The sequence below is a fragment of the Rhincodon typus genome, chromosome 4 (genome assembly GCF_021869965.1).
Source record: "Rhincodon typus isolate 14 chromosome 4, sRhiTyp1.1, whole genome shotgun sequence".
NCBI classification, from domain to species: domain Eukaryota; kingdom Metazoa; phylum Chordata; class Chondrichthyes; order Orectolobiformes; family Rhincodontidae; genus Rhincodon; species Rhincodon typus.
In genome coordinates this window covers 68,801,004-68,825,926 of record NC_063335.1, presented here as the reverse complement: position 1 = coordinate 68,825,926, position 24,923 = coordinate 68,801,004, and the positions used below count along the sequence as shown (strand labels likewise).

The 24,923-nt window shown below is 38.9% G+C and overlaps 1 protein-coding gene across 2 annotated transcripts in view; it reads right to left on the bottom strand.

The window, feature by feature from the left end:
- LOC109913364 (nucleolar protein 4-like) overlaps positions 1-24,923 on the bottom strand; it is a 336,959-nt gene that overhangs the window by 201,088 nt on the left and 110,948 nt on the right. For both annotated transcript variants that reach the window (XM_048596355.1, XM_048596356.1), the window contains exon 5: positions 22,945-23,083. In XM_048596355.1, the coding sequence (XP_048452312.1) occupies positions 22,945-23,083 (139 nt within the window). The remainder of the gene's footprint in view (positions 1-22,944; positions 23,084-24,923) is intronic.

Sequence of the window (24,923 nt, the reverse complement as noted above, 5' to 3'; positions counted from 1 at the left end):
GCTTGGCCTGCTGTGTTCATCCAGCTCTGCACCTTGTCCTAGATCTAACAGATTTTACCTTCAAAGCATTCCTTTGATTTTAAGATTCCTTTGACATAATTTCTATGTCAAATGGGGTCAACTTCAGTTTTACCAGACTCTTTGCTTCATGATGATCATGAGAGAGAACCAGGAGTTATTTATTATTTTCATACCTTTACCCCTAACCTCTCAACAGAACTGAGGTTGAGAGAGTGAAGAGCATCAAGTTCCTTGGACTGACGATAACCGACAACCTGTCCTGGATTTCCCACGTAAATGCGACAGTCAAGAAGGCACAACAATGCTTCTTCTTCCTTAGGCAGCTCAGGAAATCTGGCATAATGTCCCTCACCAACTTCTACAGATGCACCATTGAAAGCATACTGTCCGGGTCCATAACGGCCTGGTATGGCAACTGCTCTGCCCAGGACCATAAGAAACTACAGAAGATGATGTGCACAGCCCAGACCATCACAGAAGCCAACCTTCCATCCATGGACTCTATTTACATGGCTCGCTGCCATGGAAAGGCGGCCAACATCATCAAAGTCCCGTCGCACCCTGGTAATGATCTCCTACTGTCAGGAAGAAGATACAGAAGCTTGAATATTCGCACAAGCAGATTCAGGAACAGCTTCTTTCCGGCCGTTATCAGACTGTTGAATGGACTTTAGCCTCAAATAATGTAACCTGCAATGTAACCTGCATGCTTCTAATTCTTTTTGATCTGTACATCCTTTGCTTGCTGTGATCTGCCTGTACCACTCGTAAACAGTGCTTTTCATTGTATTTTGGTACACGTGACAATAAAATCAAAACAAAAGAAAAAAACCATGAACCATCATTTGAATTTTAATTACCTTCAGAGTTTTACCAGTTTCTCAAAACTAGTTACTTTTCCATTTGTTATATTTAAAAGTTCAATTGTTGAAACAATAAGTTATACCTCTAAAATTATGAATCATAAAATTAGATATTCACAATTAAAGTAACTGTTGTTCATGATTGTGGATTAAGCTAACCAGTGACACCTGGAGTGAAGTGTACACACCACAACATCGAAGTCTATGTCAGTCAGCTCCCTAAACATCTTCTATTACACAATGTCAACAAGTTTGATTGTTAAAAGAAAGGTCATCAATTGCAGGGGTTTTAAACACAATACCAGCAAGAACAGCAGTCATAGAAGTGATTCAAATCCAAAATACCATGTGGATAGAAAAGAATCAGTCATCAGTAGCCTCAGAGTAAGGTGCAGTACAGGATTGCAACGTTTTAAAGTATATGATTAAGCTGCACTCTTTGCTTTGAGCTGTGAGAAGATTTGATGCATTGAAAGATGTCCATATTTTGTAACATACATGACGTGGTTTAATTATCTCTCAAACATTTACTGATGTGTTATAAGGGGCTGTCAATAATTACCTATTGTCTGCTGGTGTTTGTTTTATCGACTGGATTGGTTACATAGACTTCACTGTATCCTACAGAAGCCATGATACACCAGGTCCTAGCTATTGCCACCGTGGTATAGACAAGCTCATCCATTCAGTCCTGTCCAGCAGCAGATCACAATTCATAATCTAGCTGTAACAACTGAAAATAATAAATATGATTGCTGGGATAATATGTAAAGAGTAAAAGGTTTCATATTTAATTATTGAGTAAGTTATTGAAGCCAAAGGAAAATTAACCTAAGTATTGTTGAACAAAGACACATTTGTCAAAGCTTTTCACTTTCCTCTGATCAGGATAATTCACAAGCATACCAATTTTAGGGAAAATGAACATTGAAAAATTTGAGAGCAGAATGCTGATTGAAGGCAATTAAACTGTAATTAGTAGAGACAATTCTATGCACCAGTTGATAATTGACAGTAAAATGCTAGGTTTTGTTTAAATTTCAAACTAGGTGGATTGACTCTGAGTGGTCAGTGCTTGATTATTTTATCAGAGATAATAAACAACGCTCCTCATTTTGTGATTATATTAAACCTTGAAAGTATATTTGGGTTGCAGACAGATCTTTCAGTTTAAAAATGAAAAAGACCTGAAAATGAGTTTTTAATCTATGCTAATTGTTCCAATAAAATCAACAAATAACATTTGTGTTGCTCACTCTTTTCAATAGTAGCAGTGAGTAGAAAATGTTAAGAATGCTATTCAGTAGCTGCATGACTAAGATCGAGGCAAGTAATTACAAGAGGTCAGCATGAGTTTAAGATAACAAGTTGTAGAGCTGGATGAACACAGCAGGCCAAGCAGCATCAGAGGACCAGGAAAGCTGACGTTTTGGGTCTGGACCCTTCTTCAGAAATTTCATCCAGCTCTACACCTTGTTATCTCAGATACTCCAGCATCAGCAGTTCCTACTATCTAAGCATGAGTTTAAGTATTCTGTACTACTTTAGTTAATTAAAGGAATGGTACATTTTGGCTAAGGCAAGTATTGACAGTCATTCCAAAATTGAGTTTTGGGAAGTCATAAGAAGTGGCACAGTGGAAGAGAATGAGCTCAAACATGTTCCAAAAATGTATCAGGGGCCTTGATCAAAGATGTGAAGAGGGCGAGAGATGTCAAATGCACAGGGAGCCAAAATACCATCCAGACAAACTTTAATAAGACTGTAGGAGTAGATAGCTACAGCAGGAAATTCCAGCAGTCTAGCGCCAACATCCTACTTGCAGTGCTGCAAGTTCAATGGTCTCATACAAGGATTCAAGATCAATGAAACCTTCTTCAGAGGCCAAGATCTGGAAATTGCACCACTAGCCTCTTATCCACTTGATTGACCACACGTTATCATTTACCAATCAACAACTTCCATAACTCAAAATACATACTTAATATTCAAAGATTTACCTTATCATCAGAACAAAGCATTGCTGTAAGCCTTAGACTCACACTTTACCGCCTGCACACATGCCAGCCCGTTGGCTACAACACCCATTTCATTCAAATACATTACGGCATACTCATTGACACACCTCACTCTCTCACAGCATAAGGTGGTGCACAACTGGAAGCAACAACACCAAACTAGTAGAGGACATGTACAGCTGCATGTCCTTCACCTATTCAGAGACAGTGCTCCATACTATTAGAGTAACAATGACCATTCTAGTAGCAGGGAGGAAACTACCTCATAACTACCTCTCCTTCTCATATCTCACCTTGCCTTCGTCAACAATCAAATAATAATGATAATAATAATGTGATTGTGTAGAAATTTATAAAGAGAAAATCACATTTGACGATTGTGATAGAGATCATTGAGGGTGTTTCTAGCAGAGTAGATAAGAGGAACCAATTGGAAGTGATGCATTTGGATTTTTAGATGCTTTTGATAAGGTTCCACATAGAAGAACAAAGGAAAAAAAATTAGAGCACATGGATTAGGAGAAATGTACTGGCATGAAATGAAGGTTGGTTAATGGAAAGAAAAAAGGAGTTGAAATTTAGGGGTCAGAAAAAGATGAAAATAAATAGGAATAAATGGAAACCAAAAGAACTGTGAATGTTGGAAATCAGAAACAGAAACGGAAATTGGTACAAAAGCTCAGCAGCGCTGGCAGCATCTGTGGAGAGAAATCAGAGTTAATGTTTTGGGTCCAGTGATCCTTCCTCAGAACTTAAAAAATGGTGTTGCTATGAGATTTCCTCCAAGCACAGCTCTTGCCAACATCTTCATTGGTTACCATGAGAAGCCTGTTTTTGGTAGCATGACCACAAACCTCCTGTCCCTTGCATACTTCTGACATGGAGATAAAAGGTGCAATGTGCGAGTCCGCAACTGCAAAGAAATTCATTACGTATCTTGAACACCATAGTGGTTCTGGCATCCATCATTATGAAGTGCTTCAAGAGTTTATTAATGGCACACATCAACTCCAGCCTCCCAGACTGCCTTGATCCACCTCAGGTGGGGGAGTCCAAAATATAGGGCCTAGGTTTAAGGTGAGAGAGGAAAAATTTAAAAAGACCTGAGGAGTAACTTTTTCACACAGAAGGTGGTGCATGTATAGAGCGAAATGCCAGATGAAGTTGTGGAGGCAGGTACAATTACATCGTTTAAAAGGCAACCTCCATAGGATATGGGCCAAATGCTAGCAAATGCGACTCTGCCAGATTGAGATGTTTGGTTGGCACAGACAAGTTGGACCAAAGGGTCTGTTTCCATGCTGTATGAATCTATGACTCTAATTCACCTACCGTCACAATAGGTCTATGGCAGATGCCATCTCCCTGGCCCTACACTCATTCCTGCAACATCTGGATAAAAAGGACACAACATCTAGATAACAAGGATACCAATGTCAAACTCTTGTTAATTGACTTCAGCTCTGCCTTCAACACAAGAAATCAAGCCAAACTCATCTCCAAACTCCAAGACCTAGGACTCTGCTCCCCCGTCTGCAACTGGATCCTTCCTGACCCACAGACTGCGAGCAGTCAGAATAGGCAACAACAACTCTTCCACAATAATCCTCAAAACAGGTGCCCCACAAGGCTGCATACTCGGCACCCTACTATACTCCTTATACACTCATGGCCGTGTGGTCAAATTCCATTTACAAATTTGCTGATGACACCACAGTAGTGGTCAGATCTCAAACAATGACAAAATAAAATACTGGAAAGAGGTAGACAGCTTGCTGGCATGATGCAAGTACGACAATCTCTCCTTCAATATCAGCAAAATTAAGGAGCTGGTCATCAACTTCAGGAAGCGGAGTAGAGGACACATCCCTGTCTGTATCAACTGTGCTGAGGTAGGGGTGGTCGAGGACTTATCTAGGAATAGATCACCAACGATCCATTCTGGTCCATCAGCGCTGCAGTCAAGAAAGCACACCTCTACTTCCTCAGAAGGCTAAGGAAATTTGGCATGTCCACAATGATGCTTACCAATTTTTATAAATGCACCACAGAAAGCATTCTATCCAGATGCATCACAGCTTGGTATGGCAACTACTCTGCCCAAGACTGCAAGAAATTATACAGATTTGTGAACATAACCCAGTCCATCACAAAAACTAGCCTTCCTTCCACTGATTCCATCCACAATTTCCACTGCCTTCAGAAAGCAGCTAACATAATCAAAGACCCCTCCCACCCGGGTTATACTCTCTTCCACCCTCTTCAATCAGGCAGAAGATACAAAAGTTTGAAAACATATTTCAATAGATTTAAATACAGCTTCTTCCCTGCTGTTATCATGTATTAGAGTTGATCCTTCTCTGCACATTTTCTGTAGCTGTAACACGATATTCTGCATTCTGTTACTGTGATATACTCATGTAAGATATGATTTGTCTGGTTAGCACACAATACTTTTCACTGTGTCTCGGTACATGTAACAAATCAAATCAAATCATTCTGCACTCAAATGTACAGCTGAAATGCAGCTATAACACAAGATTTCTTTCTTCAATGTGTTGTTTGAGAAATCTGCCATAGAATTCTCTATTTATATCAATTCCAAGCCTACATTCACCTGTCAATATACACATTGGAATTTCTACAGTTTCACGCAATACAAACCTAGCCTATCCAACCTGTTAATTCTACCCAGTATCTACAAGTTTGTCCTCTAAAAAAGTTAAACTGACTTCCTGGGCTGATTGTAACAATATTAAACAAGGGAGTAAAAAAAAGTAGTGAATCAGATACTTGTTACAATGATTGACAATAGTTTTATGATCATCATTAGACTTTTAATTCCTGACTTTTTAAGATTTAAATTCAAAAGGAGAAAGTCCAAAATGGCAAAATGCACAGATCTTGTAATGCATTACAGAAATCCTTGCTGTTATTGTACATCTCTGGATTTACATATATCCATACTTTGCAGGTGGCAGAGTTCAGTGATGGTTTTCTTTGCGCAGCACGTATGTCTGACACTGGATTCAGGTAGGAGAATTTCTTCATAAAAGTTCTAAGCAAAAATTGCCTCTTGCTGAGAGCCCTTCTCTCCCCTCCTCCTTCTTTATCCAGCAGCTTGTCTCATTCTGTGAGACTTCTGCTGACTGTGTCTTGGAAAAGTTGTTAGAAACACAGCATCTATATCTGAAAGTAAGAGATCAGTATAGATTTTGTTAAATTAGGAGAAAAGTCCTTCAGTACATGCCACATCATTCCCAATGGACATCTGTAGCTTTAAACTACACTTCAAACCTTCTACAATTGCAGCAAGCACCAGTAAAATCCATCAGCAACTAAAATGAAAGTAGTTGATGAGCTCTTTGAATAATATCGACACTTTGGGGTGAAGGACCTATTGCTAACTCAGTGTGGAGCTGTGCAATGTTAAAAGACAACGTTAGCTGGAGTGCTAAGCTTCAAAATTGCTGCACTGCCATCAAATCAGGATCACACGTATAATAGAGTATGGATGCCATCTCTGCCCTCCTAACATCCTTAACAAAATGATGTCTGGCACAACCAACATCAGAAGTGGATGATGATTTGAAGCAATATGGGATCTGAAATATCAAAAGAAAGGTATTAGGTATTTCAATTTTATTGCCCTACTTATTACCTCACTTACATAACAATTGCTTTTTTTTGGATTCTATGGATATTTTTGAACCTATAGTACATTAGTTTATTTATATTTGATAAGACATCTTCTTTGAAAAATATAAACATTAAAAAAATGAAGAATGGAAAAGACCAGTTAGTTTATTAGCCACTCTTACGCCACCAGCGTGTCACTCCTAACTAATACTGTCATGGTGTAACTTCCACCAACTACAAAAATGAATGAATGAACTCACATGAGTGCTTCGCTTTTCATTTCTCCAAACTTCGCAAATATCTCCAAGCCAATGAAATAGCTTTGAAATATCTCTGTTGTAGTGCTGGGCAACAACCATACTGTGCACAAACAATGAAATAAATTACCTCTCAATCTGCTTTGTTGGGCAAGATTTTATAGACCCCATCAGCATCTTTGAAGGGTTTGTTACCGTCCTGACTTTTCTCTTTCACATGAGAGTGAATGAGACTTGTGTCAGGCAGCCTACTTGCCCTTTGACCTACTTAAGCTGTTAAATTGTCAATATGGTCATATTTCCAACTCTGCTGCTATTTTACTTTGACAGCAGAAAGCAGGGCAAAGCTTTCACTGTGAAGGTTGATGTCGGACAGGAAGAAGGGCTGTAGAGGCATTGCCCCAAGATTGTACACCTCTTTCACACTACCTATATCCTTTCATTTTGCTGGGGTCTACCATCCAGGCTCATCCAAAATCTCAGATCTAATCATTAAATCCACTTTTGATTTTTCATGAAAACCACCTGTAGTCCCAGCAGTGGCCACTCATTGAACCTTGTGCCATTGGGACTATAGAGCTGCTAGCCATTCAGATTGGTCAGTAGCTGTCTGGGCAGACTTACTCCAGATAAGGATAGAAGACCACTTTGAAATAATGAACAATGCTTTAAATGTAATAGTGTTGTGGGGCAGCAAGGTTTCAGTAAAGCTGATGACCAATGCTAGAGGTGGGGATGAATTCTGGATCCTCTATAATCCAGCCTGTAAGGTTGACTAAGGGATAACTTTTAACCAGAGCACTAGAAGAACTCTAATTGATAGCAAGAGATCTTTTAATTCATGAGAGGTCAAATGGGGTCTTCCAACATATCCTTCAAAGCAAGCCATTCCAAAAGTGCAGTAGTACACAGAGTTGACTGCTAAATTATATACTCAAGTCTTTCCAAAAGGGACTCAGATTGATATAGGATGGGAGGCCAACTTGAAAATATTGAAAAATTGACAAATTTATGGATCAGGATCTCAGCAACAAACATGATACAGTAGGGTAAGAGACTGGTGATGATACAAAGGTAGAACTAGACAGTCCATTTGGTGGGGTCAGAATTTCATCTCAGGTTCAAATTATAAACTAAGGATTGTAAACAATCTATTTTAACCTGAATTAGAGCCTAGGAAGAGGAAAGAAGTCAATGAATAAAGTTCCAAAGGACAGTCTTTGGGCTCGAAACATTAACTCTATTTCTGTCTCTGTAGATGCTGCCAGACCAGCATTGTATTTTATTTCAGATTTCCATCATCAACAGTATTTTGCTATTAGAAAGAAGGTGTACAGCTTGAGGCCAAAGACAATGGATCCTACATGTTTAGCTGAAGGGAACACAACTCATCCAATACAGATAACACAGTGTGGATCTGGAGGAGCACAGCAGGCCAGGCAGCATCAGAGGAGCAGGAAAGTTGACATTTTGGGGCGTGACCCTTCTTCAGGAAAAAAAAAGACTGGATATCAAACAAGCTGACTGATGGAACCGCATTCATGAAGTGTTACAGAGAAAAGTACAAAAGGTAGAGCTTAATGGCAACAGTGTACATCTGATCCAGTGGGCAGAATCTTTTCTTCTCACAAAATAATGAGAAATGTAATGGGAAGAGAAGACCATTGGGAAGGCTGACACCGAGGGCTAAGGGGGATACTCGGCCCCTCAGAAATTAAGATCTAGGCAGGACGTCCCAAGGTCAACTTCTGCCATTAAATGGTCAATTAACAACCACTGAGGTGCCTCATTCCAATTACTTCTGCTTCAGGCAGTTGAGAAAGAGCCAAATGACAAAAACCAAAAGAACTGCGGATGCTGTAAATCAGGAACAAAAACAAAGTTGCTGGAAAAGCTCAGCAGGTCTGGCAGCATCTGTGAAGGAAAAAAACAGTGTTAATGTTTCGGGTCCAGTGATCCTTCCTCAGAACTGATAGTGGCTGGGAAAATGTCAGTTTATATGCAGAAAATAGGGAGGTGGGTGGGGTAGGGAGTAAACGATAGGATAGAGCCCAAAGAGAGAGAAAGACAGTTGGACAGACAAAGGAGCTGCTAACGATCAGGCTGGGAAGGTGAGTAGTTGTTAATGGGGACTGTTAGTGACTAACAACAGGGGGTGTGTAATAGCAGGCTATGTGGTAACAAGGCCTGGTGTGTGGGGTAGGGGGCTGGGACATGGGGGAGTTTAGAGTCCAGAGGGCTGTAGGCTCCCCAAGCGGAAAATGAGGTGTTGCTCCTCCAGCTTGCTTTGGGCTTCGTTGGAACACTGCAGCAAGCCAGAGACAGAGATGTTGGCCAGGAAGCAGTGTGGTGCGTTAAAGTGGCAGGCAACAGGTAGTTCTGTGTCTTTTTTGCGAGCAGAACATAGATGCTCTGCAAAGCGGTCACAAAGTCTACGCTTCGTTTCCCCAATGCAGAGGAGACCACATTGCGAGCAGCGAATGCAGTAGACCAGATTCTGGGAAGTGCAGGTGAAGTGTCGCTTCACCTGGAAGGTATGTTTGAGCCCTTGGATACTGGGGAGGGAGGAGGTAAATGGGCAGGTGTTGCACGTTCGCAGGTTACAGGGGAAGGTGCCGTAGGGCTGTGGGGACGTGTTGGAGGTGGTCACCCCCAACTTGGAGCCTGTCACCACATAGCCTGCCATTACACACCCCCTGTTGTTAGTCACTAACAGTCACAACTACTCACCCTCCCAGCCTGATCGTTAGCAACTCCTTTGTCTGTCCAACTGTCTTTCTCTCTCTTTGGGCTCTATCCTATCATTTACTCCCTACCCCACCCACCTCTCTATTTTCTGCATATAAACTGGCATTTTCCCAGCCACTATCAGTTCTGAGGAAGGGTCACTGGACCCGAAACGTTAATTCTGTTTTTCCCTTCACAGCTGCTGCCAGGCCTGCTGATCTTTTCCAGCAACTTTGTTTTTGACCCAAATGATAAACCAGTTTTGGTTCCTGGGTCAGTTCTTTGCCTAGTTTTGAAATTTCAGTAAAAGAATTTGGTGCCTGATTCATGTTTAATCCTGGGACTTTCTGAACTATGTAGACTGTGTATTTCTCTCCACTGCGTTATTCTCCATTCTCAAACTTAGTCTAAATGCAGGAAAATACCAGTCTTCAGCTGATGTTGCCAAAGAATGCAGTGGAACTAATACAGGCCCATGAAGCTGGACAATTAAGATGAGGTGAGGAAAAACAACACAATTAACTACATAAAAGATGGCAAAGGAATGACATTGTCCCCATTGGCAGAGTTGTAACTTTGTTCTGAACCCACCAAAATATGTGTGAACCTTCTCATTATCAGTTGATATCAGTTCCTTACATGTCAGAAGAAGGAAAGCTTCAATTGTACATATTTAAACGAGATTGAATGCCAGATTAAAGAGAGGCATTAATTGTCAATGCCAAACAGTGCACTAGAACAATTACTTTTCCATCTTTACCTGCCTAAAATATTATTTGATAGCTCTACAGAATTAGGAATTGAACAAGATCAATTTTAAGCGCTGCAACTGAATTAGTACTTACTACACTAGATGGCAGTCCATCCCCTTAAGTAAATCATTCTTAATAATGAAAAGTTTTACATTGTTGATGATAGCGATAATTTTAATGCACACAAATTGTGGGGACTGCAAGTTCAAATTAATGAAATGATTCTTGTTGTTGGGCTCATTTAAAGTTTGTTTACTTAATTACAAAACTTCATAGTATATAATTCGAATTTTTATGAATAGCATAGTGTTTAGGGTTTCTGAGCCTAATTTGTGCAAATATCCACTAAATACATTAACGTGAACCTATTACCCTCATCCTCATTGACCCATATTAGTCAATAACACAAATTTAAAGTTTTCTTCCTTGTTTTCAAATTCATCCATTACCCCATCCCTACATAATATTCTCCAACCTACAAACCAAGATCTCTGCACTCATCTGAGCTGGTATTTTATTTGCCCCGATTTCAAGTGCTCTACCATTGGCAGCAGTTCCTTCTGCTGATGACACCAAAGAATCTGCATAATCATCCTGCTTTTCTACCTCTCTCCTTCTTTAAGATGCTCTGTAAAAATTAGCCTTTTGGCCAATCTACGAGCTCAACTTTAAATGTCAAGCACCTGTCAAGCATTTAGTCACATTAACAATATGAATCCTTCTTCTTCTTTGATCCTTTTTATATTACTTGTTCTCCTCCTATTATCCATGAAGGCATTCGCCTCCTGTTGGGGTTCAAGCATTCCTTAATTATCTGGATTCTCAGCCAAGCAACAATTCTTAATGTGACTACACTGCATGAGTTTTATCAGGCTTTTCAATCACAAAGGAAGGAAACTACTGCTAACACACATTTCCAGGAGTGACCAAGAAGGGATGGAGCTCTGACCATAGTCTATTTCTTAATCCAGCATCACCGAAGTCAATCATACACATCACCTCCCTCCCATCTGCTGATGCCAACCTGAGATCAGCCATGGATCAAATCAAGTTTGAATTGTTCAACTCATCACGACCTTAACAAGCAGGACTGTCGGGAAGCATCTTGAGCATTAAGTTCAAATAATCAGCTATTCGGTTGTACTTACCTAACTGCAGATTTTTATTTTCATCCCATTTCTCCAAACTTCTCGAATTCACAAGCAAATTGATCTTATTGGAAATTATGATATTCTGAATAGTACCATCAGAATCATTTGTATAAACGGTAGATAACATGCATCCTGGAAGTGATCACTGCGATACAATGCTAATCATAACTGTCTCAGTATAACTCTCATAATTAATCCTATTCTTTATTGTCTTATAATTAGGGTAAATTATTATCCAATTTGCTCATTCCTGTTTTACTTCACAAAATTCCAGCCTATGTACAAGTCTGATGTAAATCATACTACCAAATGCCTTTCAGTGCAAAGATGTGTGGTATCCACTGTATTGCCATGATACATTAATTCTGTTACTTCATCAGATCGCCTCTCAACCTCCTACACTCCAGTGAAAAGAAGTCCCAGCCTATCCGGCTTTTCTTTATAGCTCAACCTTCCATACCAGCAACATCCTGGTAAATCTCTTCTGAACCTTCCCCAGCTTAATAATATCCTTCCTATAACTGGGTGACGAGAACTGGATACAGTATTCCAGGAGAGGCCTCACTAATGTCCTGTAGAAGGGAAGCCTGCCAACCGCCTTTTAACCACCTATATATGTAACTCAAACTTCAAAGAATTATATATCTGAACCCCTGGGTCCCTCTGTTTTACAATACTACCCAAGGCCCTACCATTAATTATACAAGCCCTGCCCTCATTTCTTATACCAAAATGCAATACCTCGCATTTATCCAGATTGAACTCCATCTGCCATTTTTCAGCCCATTGACCCAGTTGATCAAGATCCCTTTGTAATCTTAAAACAGCTTCTTCACTGTCTACTATGCCACCAATTTTGGTATCGCCTGCAAACTTAATAACCATGCCTTCTATATTCTCATCCAAATTATTTACATAAATGACAAACAAAACAGCACTCAGAACCGAACCCTGTGGAACACCGCTGGTGACAGGCTTACAGTCTGAAAAACAACCCTCCACCACCACTCTCTGTCTCTGGCATTAAGCCAATTTTGTACCCAATTGGCAAGCTCACTCTGAATACCATGTGACCTAACTTTACTAATTAGTCTACCATGCTGAACCTTGTCAAAGGCTTTACTAAAATCCACGTAAACAGTGTCTACTGCTGTGCGCTCGAGAACCATTTTGGTAACTTCCTCAAAAAACTCAGACAAGTTTGTGAGACATGATTTTCTCACACAAAACCAGGCTGACTATCCCTAAACATCATAAAAAAAGGTTTGTAACATTTTCTTTAAATTTATTTTCAAGCATGTGATGCATTGACAAATTAAATTATTAAAACTCAATGGAGAAATGAAGGACCTTCCCTGCAAGGTTTGCTTTAAGATTTTGCTGTTGTGCAAGGCAGTAACTTTTACACAAGTGTGCAAGGAATGAATTTATGACTGAACATGACCTTCCCAGAGTCCTGTACGGCTGCACACAGGTTTAACTCTTCCCCAACTCAATTGTACCTCCCTCCCGTCCCTTTCATTACCATCACCAGAACAACTCTTTCACTGCAAACTGAACCAACTCTTCCATGAATCTCTTTCTTGGTAAGCCTAGCTACCTTCTACAGTTGACCCAGACAGAGATTTTCAGTGCCTGAGTGGGGAAAAGGGTAGGGAAACGGAACAGGGGAGAGGGAGGAAGCTCATCAGTCAAAATATCAAGTGTTATACGTATTCAATGCATTAAATGCATGTCATAATGAAATACTGAGGTCACTTTTATAACTGCTTTAAGTAAAACATATGTATTGTTCTCAGAAACTAGACAACAATCATGCTGTCACCAAAAGTCATATTACTTATCAAGGATATGAAATGTCAGTCACAAAGGAACTGCTGTCTATAAAACATGTGGAACGAAAGTGGTTGATAGCCCTTCAACAAGATCAAATTTTGTTCACTGCCTGAAAAGTCAGAGGAACAGAGAATATGGCTGATCATTTACAGCACTGCCATTTTCTCACACTTTCCCCATATTCCTTTATGTCATTAGTATATATAAATCACAAATATATTCAATGACTGAACTTCCACAGTTCTTTGGGGTAGAAAAATGTTACTTAAATTTTTTTCATGCATTTATGTTTGTGAAAGCAACTCTCTTTTCCAAATTTGTAAACGTCTTCAGATTTTATGATATTAATAATATTATTGTCATTTAAGTATTTTAATCATGACTATAGAAGTTTCTTATAATGTTTAGGTTAATGTTAAATTTATGATAGATTTATCCTGTCACTGATATCAGAATATTTGTCTCCAGGCACTTTGGCTAGTGATGCTTTGGTTTAACAAGGGGAACATTGGAATTGGAAATATTCATGTAAGAGTGTAATAACATAGAAAACAAGGGCAAGAGTAGGTCATTCAGCGCTTCAGCCCCACACCACCATTCAATGAACTCATGGACGATCTTCTATTTCAATACTATTTTCCTGTAATATCCCTGTATCCTTTGATATTTTGAATGTCAAAATTTACCAATATGAGAGCATACTCAATGACTGAGCTTCCACAACCCTCTGTAACACTGAATTCCAAAGTGAGGGTAGGGTGGAAATTGGAAGCAAAATTGCTGAACTTTTCCAAATGCAGACGAGAGAGGGAAGCAGCACTGATGATATCATCGATATAATTGGAGAAAGAGTGTGGGTGGGGGCCAGAATAGGACTGAAACAAGGAATGGTCCAAATGTCCCATGAAGAGACTGGCATAACTGGGGCCTATGGACATACCCATGGTGACTCCTCTGACCTGAAGAAAATGAGAGGAGTTAAAAGAGAAGTTGTTGAGGGGTTGGACTAGTTCGGCCAAGCAGAGGAGGGTAGTCATGGGTGGGAATGGTTCCGGCCTTTGCTCCAGCAAGAAGCGAACAGCCCTGAGACTATCCTGGTGGGGGATGGGCATGTAAAGGGATTGCATGTCCATGGTAAAGAGGAGGTGGCTGGAGCTTGCAAACTGAAAATTCCAAAACTGGCATAAAGCATCAGAGGAATTGTGGATGTATGTGGGCAGGGACTGGACAGGGGAGAAAAGACTGAGCCAAGGTAGGAACAGATGGGTTCTGTGGGGCAGGACCAGGCAGAAACAATAGGTCTGCCTGGGCAGTCCTATTTGTGGATGTTCGGAAGGAGGTAGAAGCAAGCTGTGCAGGAATGGGGAACAACAGCTTGGAGGCAGTGGGGGGATATCATCAAATGAAATTAGGTCAGTGACCACAGTTCATACAATGGTCTGATGTTCCATGGTGGGGTCATGGTTTATGAGGAGATAGGAGGAGGTATCTGAGAGCTGGCGCTCAGCGTCTGCAATATAGAGGTCAGTACACCAGACTACAACAGCACCACCCTTAGGAGCAAGCTTAATAACAAAGTCAGGGTTGGATCTAAGTGCACAGAGTGCAGTCAGTTTGGAGGGAGATCGGTTGGATTGGGTGAGGGGGCCAGAGAAATTGGGGCAGAGAAATTTTAACCTACTTGCTTAACTGTCCAAATCCCCTTGAGGCATCTTTGCATCCTCCATAAAACTTACACTTTCACCATTCTTTTTGTGATCTGCACACTTGAAAATGTTACATTTAATCCCCACATGCAAATCAATGATATAAGCTGTGAAGCACTGCTCCTTGCAGCATCCCACTAATGACAGCTTGCCAACCTGAATATGAGCTATTTATTCCCACTCAGAGTTTTCTGTTCATTGACCTGTTCTCAAACCATGCCAATACATTCCCTCAAATACCATATGTTCTAATTTTGTTAATTAACATCTTATCTGGAACTTTATCAAAAACTTCCAGAAAATCTAAGCATATCTAAAAATCTATGCAAAAAACTTCTCCTTTATGTATTCTGCTAGGGACATCATCAGGGAAAAAAATGTCTTGTTAAAATGATTCCCCTTCTATAAATCCATGTTGACTCTGCCCAATTCTGCCATTATGTTTAGTGCCTATTCTCACATGCCTTATTACAGATTCTCTATTCCCGTTGTTAGGCAAATAGATCTGTAGTTCCCCATTTTCTCTCTCCCCCCTTTCTCGAACAGTAGCATTATATTTGCCACCTTCCAATCTTCAGGAATCATTCCAGAGTCTAAAGAATTTTGACAGGTGCCCACCAATACATATATTGTACCTACAGCCACCCCTTTCAACACTCAGCCATGTAGATTATCAGGTCCAAGGATTTACCTACTTATCTAACACATGTAATACCATGGCTTACAGCATATATTCAGTTTGCAGTTTTAAATAGCCCATTTGTAATTAAAAAAATGCCCTTTTAAAAGTCAAAAAAACATTATATTTTGTATCTCAATAGTAACTACATTTTGTACTTTCTGAAGTATAATGGGGTGAATCGACAGAATGTATTTGAAAATACACATTCTATCAATAGAGTGACTGAAACTTACATGCTAAAATGAACAAGAGGACACATTATGACTGTCACTTGAAAATAAATGACTTGTGACTTAAATTTGACTTGGAAGGAAACGACTTATGACCTGACTTGATTTAAAAAAAACTGACTTGGTTACAACTCTGGCAATTCAAACTCTTCAATTGTTACAATATATATAGTCGATGGGTCAAAAAGCCTCCTTTTGTGCCCTACTGGCTCTATATCTTCTTTCTGTTGATATTAAACAAAAGTAATTTCACTAGCCACTGCTCTTGATCTCCCAAACACTTCACATCAGTGACAGTCATTCTTATCCATTCAAGTACTAATCAAAATATATCCTCCTTGATTAATTTCTTCAGTCTCACTGTTTAGCACATTAGATGATTCACAAAATATAGATGAGAAAGTAAAAGTAGAGGTAGTTATGGAGAGGAGGGAAAGAGTGCCATAACATCCTCTCTCAGCTGAGTAACGAGAAATACCATGCATCACTGCTCCAAGATAAATGAAGATACAGTCATCTCAGTGAATAAATGCAGCTTGGAGGGCATTCAATACTTTTGTAATTGTGACTGAGGTGCTGACATTGCTCTTCTTTTCCCCTTAATTAATTACAGATTGACTGTGATTCCCATAAGGACTTCTATGCTACAATTTGATGTATAATTGGAAATGACAGGAGTAAACTGTACACTGGACTCCAAAATTTCAAGGTATCAAGATTATGAAAAATAACTGTTCCTAAGAACTACTTTAAAAGTAGACTCTATCATAACAACATAAGAATTAGAAGCAGGAGTAGACCAAATGGGCCATCAAATCTGCTCTGTCATTCAATATCATTGAGTCATCTTTAGTTTCAACTTCCATGATTCCGAGGGAGGAAAAAGTCTGTCCACTCCAGCCTTAAATATATTCTATGATGGAACATCCACATCCTTTTGGGGTTGACAATCCCAAAGATTCACAACATTTTGAAGAATTATCTCATCGATCGAGAGACCTGTGCCCCATATTCTGGATTCCGTGGGTAGGGGAAGTAATCTTTCCACTGATAGACACCAGAGGTGAAAGGTTGGTTAGACAGAGTCCGGATATATACCTTGTAGAGTTTTATTCTAACCCACACATCACAGAACTCTAACACCATATTTATACAATCCCATACATGCGCCAGTCAGTCAAATTCTCACCCAATTATCCCTAGATTAATTTACAATCATCTGTCCCACCTCTTCATTTGGCCTCATGCAATCCTTAGCAGCCCCTACTGGATAATAATAGATATCCCTCTTCTCTCTTTAAAATAAAGTTTTATATACACACAACAATGATAATAAAGGAACAAAAAAAATACATTGACACATCAGGTAGAATTTCAACATATATTTCATTTTTTTATGTGCACATTACAGTACCAAACATCCTTTTCTTAGTATTCCTAATTCCTTTCGGTGCTTGCTTCTTTTTTAACAAAACAATCAGGTAGCTGATTGCTGCAATCCAGCCATTTCAATTTTGAGCTTTCTCTGTCCTCTAACATACTTATTTTAAAAATGCAGCATAATTTGTCTATCTGTTCTTATATACACATAATGTAGAATGAACATTGTCTCATTGTGATTTATTATCAATTGAGTAGTCAATGGGTATTGCTGTAAAGTAATTTTTATAATTTCTTCCAACATTTTCACTAAGAGAAATGCCATATCTACTGCTTATCAAGAGCCAGGCGTTCTGCCACTAAGGTACTTTTTAGTACTTTCCTGATCTTTTAACTTCCTACGTTAAAAAACAATATTTACCTCTCACTTCCAAAGAAAAATTATAAACACACCCGCACCTCACCTGATATCATGCAGAAGAAGCAGCACTAAAAACAATAAGTTTCATGTTCTTGGCATCTCTCAAGGATGGAAATTTCAAAACTCAGTACTCCATTTTTAATCTTTTCAATGGTTCCCCGAGTAGTATCTTCCAGCTTTGGATTTTCATAGTCATACTTGAATCTAACCTCAGACGAACATCTGACTTTGTTTGAATGCCTAGCAATTCAACTGTCCAATTACATTTTGCAATTCTTCCATTTAAGTTTTGAAGCCGCTGTATTTTTGCATGAGGTTTTCTTTTGACTAACTGCAATCAGGCTATCATTTTCTAAATAAGATTGCTAATGCAAAGCAACACTTCATCTATTTTTATTAAACATTATCAATATTTTTCTCTTCACAGACATTGCCAGACATGCTGAGTTTTTCCAGAATTCTCCATGTTTGTTTCAGATTTCCAGAATCCACAGTATTTTACTTTATTCTATTTGATTTCCAATCCAAATGTAAAAACCTCAGTAGCCTGGCTTCCAATTTTAAATTCTATGCACTCAATCAAGTTCTTACCCAATTATCCCTTGATTTACCTATAATAACCTGCCCTACACCTCCATTTGGCCTCAAGTATCCTTAGCAGACGTACTATGTTTACACAATCATAAAAAATAAACAGAAACAAATATCAACATATTGTGCAGAATTTCAAAATATATTCCCACTAAAGTCTATTTATGAAAATGTATTCAAATTCACTGCTCCCACCCTACAACAAATCATCTATGTGCATCATAGAGATGCCTGAAATTGATGCTTGTATTATTGGAGATTGGTTAACACATAAAAAGACAGTCAGCATTATTGGGCCTTTTTCAGGTTGGAAAGATACAATTAGAGGAGTGCTGCAAGGATCAGTCCTAGGCCCAATCTTTTTTATACCCGTGATGTTAATGACTTGGAGGAGGGGGCAGAGTGTAATTATCTAAATTTGCTGATGGTATTAAAATAGATGGGAAGACATGTCGCAGTGAAGACACAAGGAATCTGTAAGAGGATATAAATAATATAGAGAATATAGACTATTCTACAGTAGTCTATATCCTCGGATGCCAAGACATTATGTAAATTTAAGGACGATTTAAGATTTTTAATCAGTAATGGGGTTAAAGGGTTATGGGGAATGGCCAGGAAAGTGGATTCGAAGCTAAGACGAGATTAGACACAGTCAGATTCAACAGCACAGCAGGCTCAAGGGGCTGAATTGCCTACCCATATCCTTGTGTTCTTATGATAGATTGAGTGAGTGCGCAAAAAACTGACGGAGTTTAGAGCAGGAAAGTGTGAGTTCATGCATTTTGTTAGGAAGAATCAAAAAGCAGGCATTTACCTAAATGGAGAGAGGCAACAAACGCAGCACGGAGGGGTCTCATGTTAAGTGAATTGCATGAAGTTAACATACAGGTGCAGAAAGTAATTAAGAAGGCAAATTTAATTTGGCCTTTATTGCTGGGGGTTAAAGTTTAATAATAAGGAAGTCTTGTTACAACTGTACTAGGTTGGTGAGGCTATGCCTGGAGTATTGTGTACAGTTTTGGTCCCTGTATTTAAAAAGGATGTACTGGCATTGAAGGCAGTTCAAAAGAGATTCATTAGGCTGAATCCTGGCATGAAAGGGTTGATTATCCACAATGGATAAATTATATTCATTAGAGTTCAGAGAAATGAGAGGTGATTTTAATGAAACATACAAGAATTTAAAGGGACATGATACATTAAATGCTGAGAAGATGTTTTCACCAGTGAAGAAATCTCAAACTAGAGGGCAGAGTCACAGAAGAACTTTTAAAACTGAAACATGAAGGAATTTCTTCTCTCCGAGTGTAGTGAATGTCTAGAATTCTCTACCCCAGAGAACTGAGGAGGTTACATCACTGAGAGTATTTAAAGAGTAGGTAGACAGATTTTTGAAAGAGCCGGAAGTTAAGGGCTGTGATGAGTGGACATGAAAGACAAGTTGTGACCTGGGGTAGATCAGTCATGATGTTGTTGAATGGAGAAGAAGCTCCTCACCATTTCCTCCCATTCTTTTTATAGGGCTACTTGTCTCCTATTTTACCGCCATAAGTGAATTTTCCAAGGTGATTTGGGAACTTTCTCAGGTGAATTCACTCTATTTCAAAGCCTGACAGATAACATTACCTTTTATCCTCCAACTCATCCAATGCTGTATGTGTCATAGCTTTTATAAGAGCATAAGAAATAGGAGCAGGAATAGGGCATTAAGATTTGCACACCTGCCCCACCATTCAGCGACATCGTCATTGATCTGCCTCAGTCCTCAACTGCTCTTTTGTGCCAGCTCAGTATAGCCGTCAACTCCCCGATTATTTCAATAATCTATCTCCATTATAAATATTTTCAGAGATCCAGCCTCCATAATTCTTTTGGGTAGAGAATTCCAGACATTTACGATCCTTACTCTAGGGTTGTGGATAACTATTCCAGTGGCATTACCACTACGCCACTTTCCCTGGCATAATTTAAATTCAATTAATTCAATTTCATAGCTTGCCTCGGTAATGATGACCATCAAGCTATCCTCAATTGTTATAAAGTCCCATATTATTCATACTGTCCTTTAGGGAAGAAAATTTGCCATTCTTACCTGATCTGGCTTACAGGTGACTCTGGAACCACAGCAATGTGGCGGACTCTTATTACCTTTTGATTTACTGAGCAAACCATTCAGTTGTCACAGGCAATTAGCCATGGGCAACAAATGCTGCCACTGCCACTAATATCCACATCCCATGAAATAATAAAAGAAGACACTTTCTTTTGGCTACTGCTAATTATCTCCATAAATTTCTTAAACCATTCCCTCACTTCCAGTAAGTGTGAGTATCTGATAGAATTCTTTGTAAATAAAATTGTGACAATTCAGTCAGTTGCCTCTACCCATTCTTTCCTTCCACTAGATCTTCTGGCTAAGTTTCCTTCCATGCTCCCCATTGCCTAAGCTCCTGAACTGGGATCCGCTTTAGTTTCTCTGCTATCATCAGCCATGTTATCTGAGTTCATCATGTCTGCAAGACCTATGTTCTATTCCCTTGATCCTATTCCCACTACTGATTACCCAACTTCCCTTCCTAGTCCCCCATATCAGTCAATACTGTAAATGATTCTCTGTCTTCAGGTGCTGTTCCTTTCCCTTTATAATCTGCTGTCATCGTGATCACCTTAACAAAAAAAAACCTCTGCCTCAACTGAAAACTTTTTTTCCATTCTAAAGTTCACAAACTTAATCCAGTCTTTTTTGGAACTCCATGTTGGAATCCCTACAATCAGAATTCCACTCCTACTACAGTATCAAAACGGCTTTTATCAATGTCAAGAATGACATTCTGTGTGACAGTGACAAGGTAAAATTCCTCTCTTTATCCTTCTCAACTTGTCTGCAGCCTTTGGAATGGTTGACTACAGCATCCTCCTTCAATGCCTCTCCACTGTCATCCATCTGGGTGGGACTGCTGTCAACTTGGTTCCATTCTTATCTATCTAATCATTGTCAGATGGTTTTTCTTTCTGTTCCTGCACCATTGCCTCTGATGTCCCCCAAAAAATCTATCCTTGGCCCCCTCTTATTTCTCATGCTGTCCATCAGCAATATCATCCAAAGACCCACATTCCTCCACTGTTGCTAAATTAGCAGACTATTTATCCGATGCCCAGTCTGGTTTGAAAGAAATTTCCTCCAAATAAATACTAGGCAGACTGAAGCCATTGTTGTCAATCCTCTTCCCAAATCTTATTCCCTAGCTATTGATGCCATTACTGTGCCTGATGATAATCTAATACGAAGCCAATCTGTTTGTAATGTTGGTGTCATATTTGATCCCAAGATGACCAGCAAGCCTCATAATTATGTCATCATTAAGGTCACCTCTTTTCAGCACCTTCACATTACCTGTCTTTACCCCTGTCTCCCGCTATCGGCTGCTGAATCCCTCATTCATTAGCTCCAGATTAAACATCGGCTGGTATCCAACATTTTTGTGTAATTTTTTTTTAATTATATGAAACATACTGTAATTGCCAACACAACTTTTTAATATTTTCTTAATCGGCATGGCAGCTGATCCATAATTTTCTGACAATCTAATCTACAAGAATTACTTGTGAATGAACTCAAAATGACTGATCATTATAAACATTTTCTCATCTTCCCACTATTGCAATGTTAACAGTACCTCAAAGCATCTGAATTTTGTTAGTTTTCAGACAAGACAGCAGCCTTTGAAGGTAAAATTACTTGTAAGGCTGTTCAAAATCATGCCTACTGTAAAATTGCAGGAGCTGCAATCTGTTTGACAACCTAACTACTATCATCAAACTGCTGCTGTTTCAGTAGTTAGGACTTCACCTTACAATCACTCGCAGAAATTTATGGTTGAAATTTTTTTTAAAAAACTTACTGATTTAATGGTTTTAAAAATGTAACATTTTTCACCATTATTACAATTTCAATTCAACTGTCAAATTCAATGCAGCTTTGTCATTCATACAGAACCAACTGCTACATTTGTAAAAACTTCTAAACGAATAAAAAACAAGAACTTATCATCTTATATTGTCAAATCTGTCATTGAGTACTGCAGCAGTATAGACATCTGGAAACATATTGTTATACCTCATATGCTGCAGAGAAAATATTCAAAAACTATTTCAGCCAAGTGAGGAAACAGTTAAGTATTTGCTTATTACATTTATTCTTAAATGTCAAGCAAGTATGGATTACTGTTGGGTTACTCCAGAGTCCAGATATGTGGGGTTTTTTTCTGGTTTGTATTTTAGCAGCAGCAGAACAAGGAGGAATGTTCTTCCAAATAATCACCTCTATTGATGTTTTTCAGATGAAGCATTTTCCAAACTTTGAGTATGCATTTTCAAAATAATTAGCCAAGACATAAAGTACAATATTAGAATTAATGACAAAAGTTGTTTTTTAAAGACAAAAGTTAATGAAAACCCAGATTAACAAATGGGTTTTATTAATCATCAGGATGAAACTGCAACTCTGGAAAGCTAAGTAAAATGACTGGAGCAAACAAAATAAATTGTGTTTAATCTCATTGCTATTATTGACATATGTACAGTTAATGTGTCCTTTCTCCCCCTCACAGCATTTAATGAATTCAAGGAATTTAACAATACAACTTCTCATGTACAACAGCACTGACCATCCTGATGGCTGTCAAGGTTCTGTGGACTATGCATCCTCTCTTCCAGATTAGAACTTTGGTCAGAGTTCATGCGTTCAACTGACATCCATGTGGAGTCACTGAGTTCAAACTCCTCACTGCTCAGTGATTGTTCATCCTGTAAAGCAAAAATAAATCACTTTACACCAATGCATAAAAAGTCAATAGTTTCTCTGTAATTTTAGAAGAATTTTAATGTATAAATTATCTTTAAGGATTACAAATTTTAATAAAGTTCTAAATCAGTGTTTTCTTTCTTATCCTTTAATCAATCTTTCTTTTAATTACTAAGAATATTTGGTTTTATATCAAAGTGAGAAACTGGGCAAGCAATCAATACCTCTCCATCTCATCAATAATTCATTTCCTATCAAAGGATTAGCAAAGGGGTTGCTTAGGAGCATTATTAACCTTTAACAAAATATTCCAGCAGATGCTAAAGATCCTAGCTCTGAAATCCCTTCGCTGCTGCACCAGGAAATTATCATTGTTTGTGCTGGAAGATCATATCATACAACAAAACCCATTATGTTACATTCCTTTACTTGTGCTGGCCAGAGATTCTATCCTGATAATATTGGGCATAAGGGGAAATTACTGTTCAATGCATTAAGGAACCTCACTAATGTAGAATTGTGATCTTATTAAATAAAAAGCCTTGCATGTACACCACAGTGAATATTCAGGTCAGGATACCACACAAGAGTTTGCTAAAGCCATGCAAGAGGAGATGAAATAATCAGGGAAACCTCCGCTATCCTAAGATCTGACACACTGCAAAGAAAGAGGTTTAATGTTGTCCAAAGGGCATGAAATTAAGTCAAGTATTCCCAACTGATGTCTTCTATCACTGGCCCATCAATAGACAACAGATGTAGGACTCATTAAAAGATTCAAAGTGGAGTGAACTTACACAATAGTACCATTCCGCTAGAGTAGTAGCACACAGAAGGCATCTGGCCCATATTCTCAAAGCAACACGTATATTAATAGTTGCACTAATTTAAGAGTCAGTTGCTCCTACAGTATGTTCAGAACTACAGAGTTGAGTTAGACCAAAAGGGTTGCTGTGGTGAGAAATTCCATAACGTGTAATAAAATATTTGAAGTTGGAGAATAATTACTGCAATGGCAAGGGAAGCCACTGAAACTGCAGGCAATACTTCATTCACATGTTTGAGTTCTGATATTCCTTGAAACCAATACTGAGAAGTCCTCTGAATGTCAGTCTTCTCAATGCTCTTTCCACTGTCCTGTACATCCACAAGAATTTCTATATTTCATGCTTTATTAGACTTTAAAGTTATGCAGTGCACAAGTGACTAATGCGTATGTTCCTGAATGGAAATCATACTGAAGACCTCCCACCTCCATCCAAGATTTAAAAGGCAACAATAGTACAATTCTGAGACCCCAATAGATTTCTGAATTATAACTGTAAGTTGTTGCATTCCTCGGCTGCTGGAGATCATGATTTTTGGTTATCTTACCACTCACGAATCATCCTGGTCATTTACATTTTTAATTGAAAATATCAAGGGAGCAAAATTTCTTGGAATAAATATGTTAAAGCAACTTGCAGTAATTGAGGAACTGGCACACAAGTCCTGGTTCTCTGGTCAACCATGATCTATTCGCCCAGCAAAAGAAAATTTCAATTCAAAATGTTCGGCGTGTTGCAGTAGGAGTTTGCAACACTGCAGGAGTGCCATTTAGTTCATATTGCAGTTTGAAGAACACTACAGCTTTGTTCTGCCAAAATGAATGAATTCTCCTGCTCCCCTAAGAATGGTATGAATGTTTGGATGACTGTAACCACTCACAAAACCCAGAGTAACATTATTTCAGAGATAGTAGGAACTGCAGATGCTGGAGAATCTGAGATAACAAGGTGTAGAGCTGGATGAACACAGCAGGCCAAGCAGCATCAGAGGAGCAGGAAGGCTGACGTTTCGGGC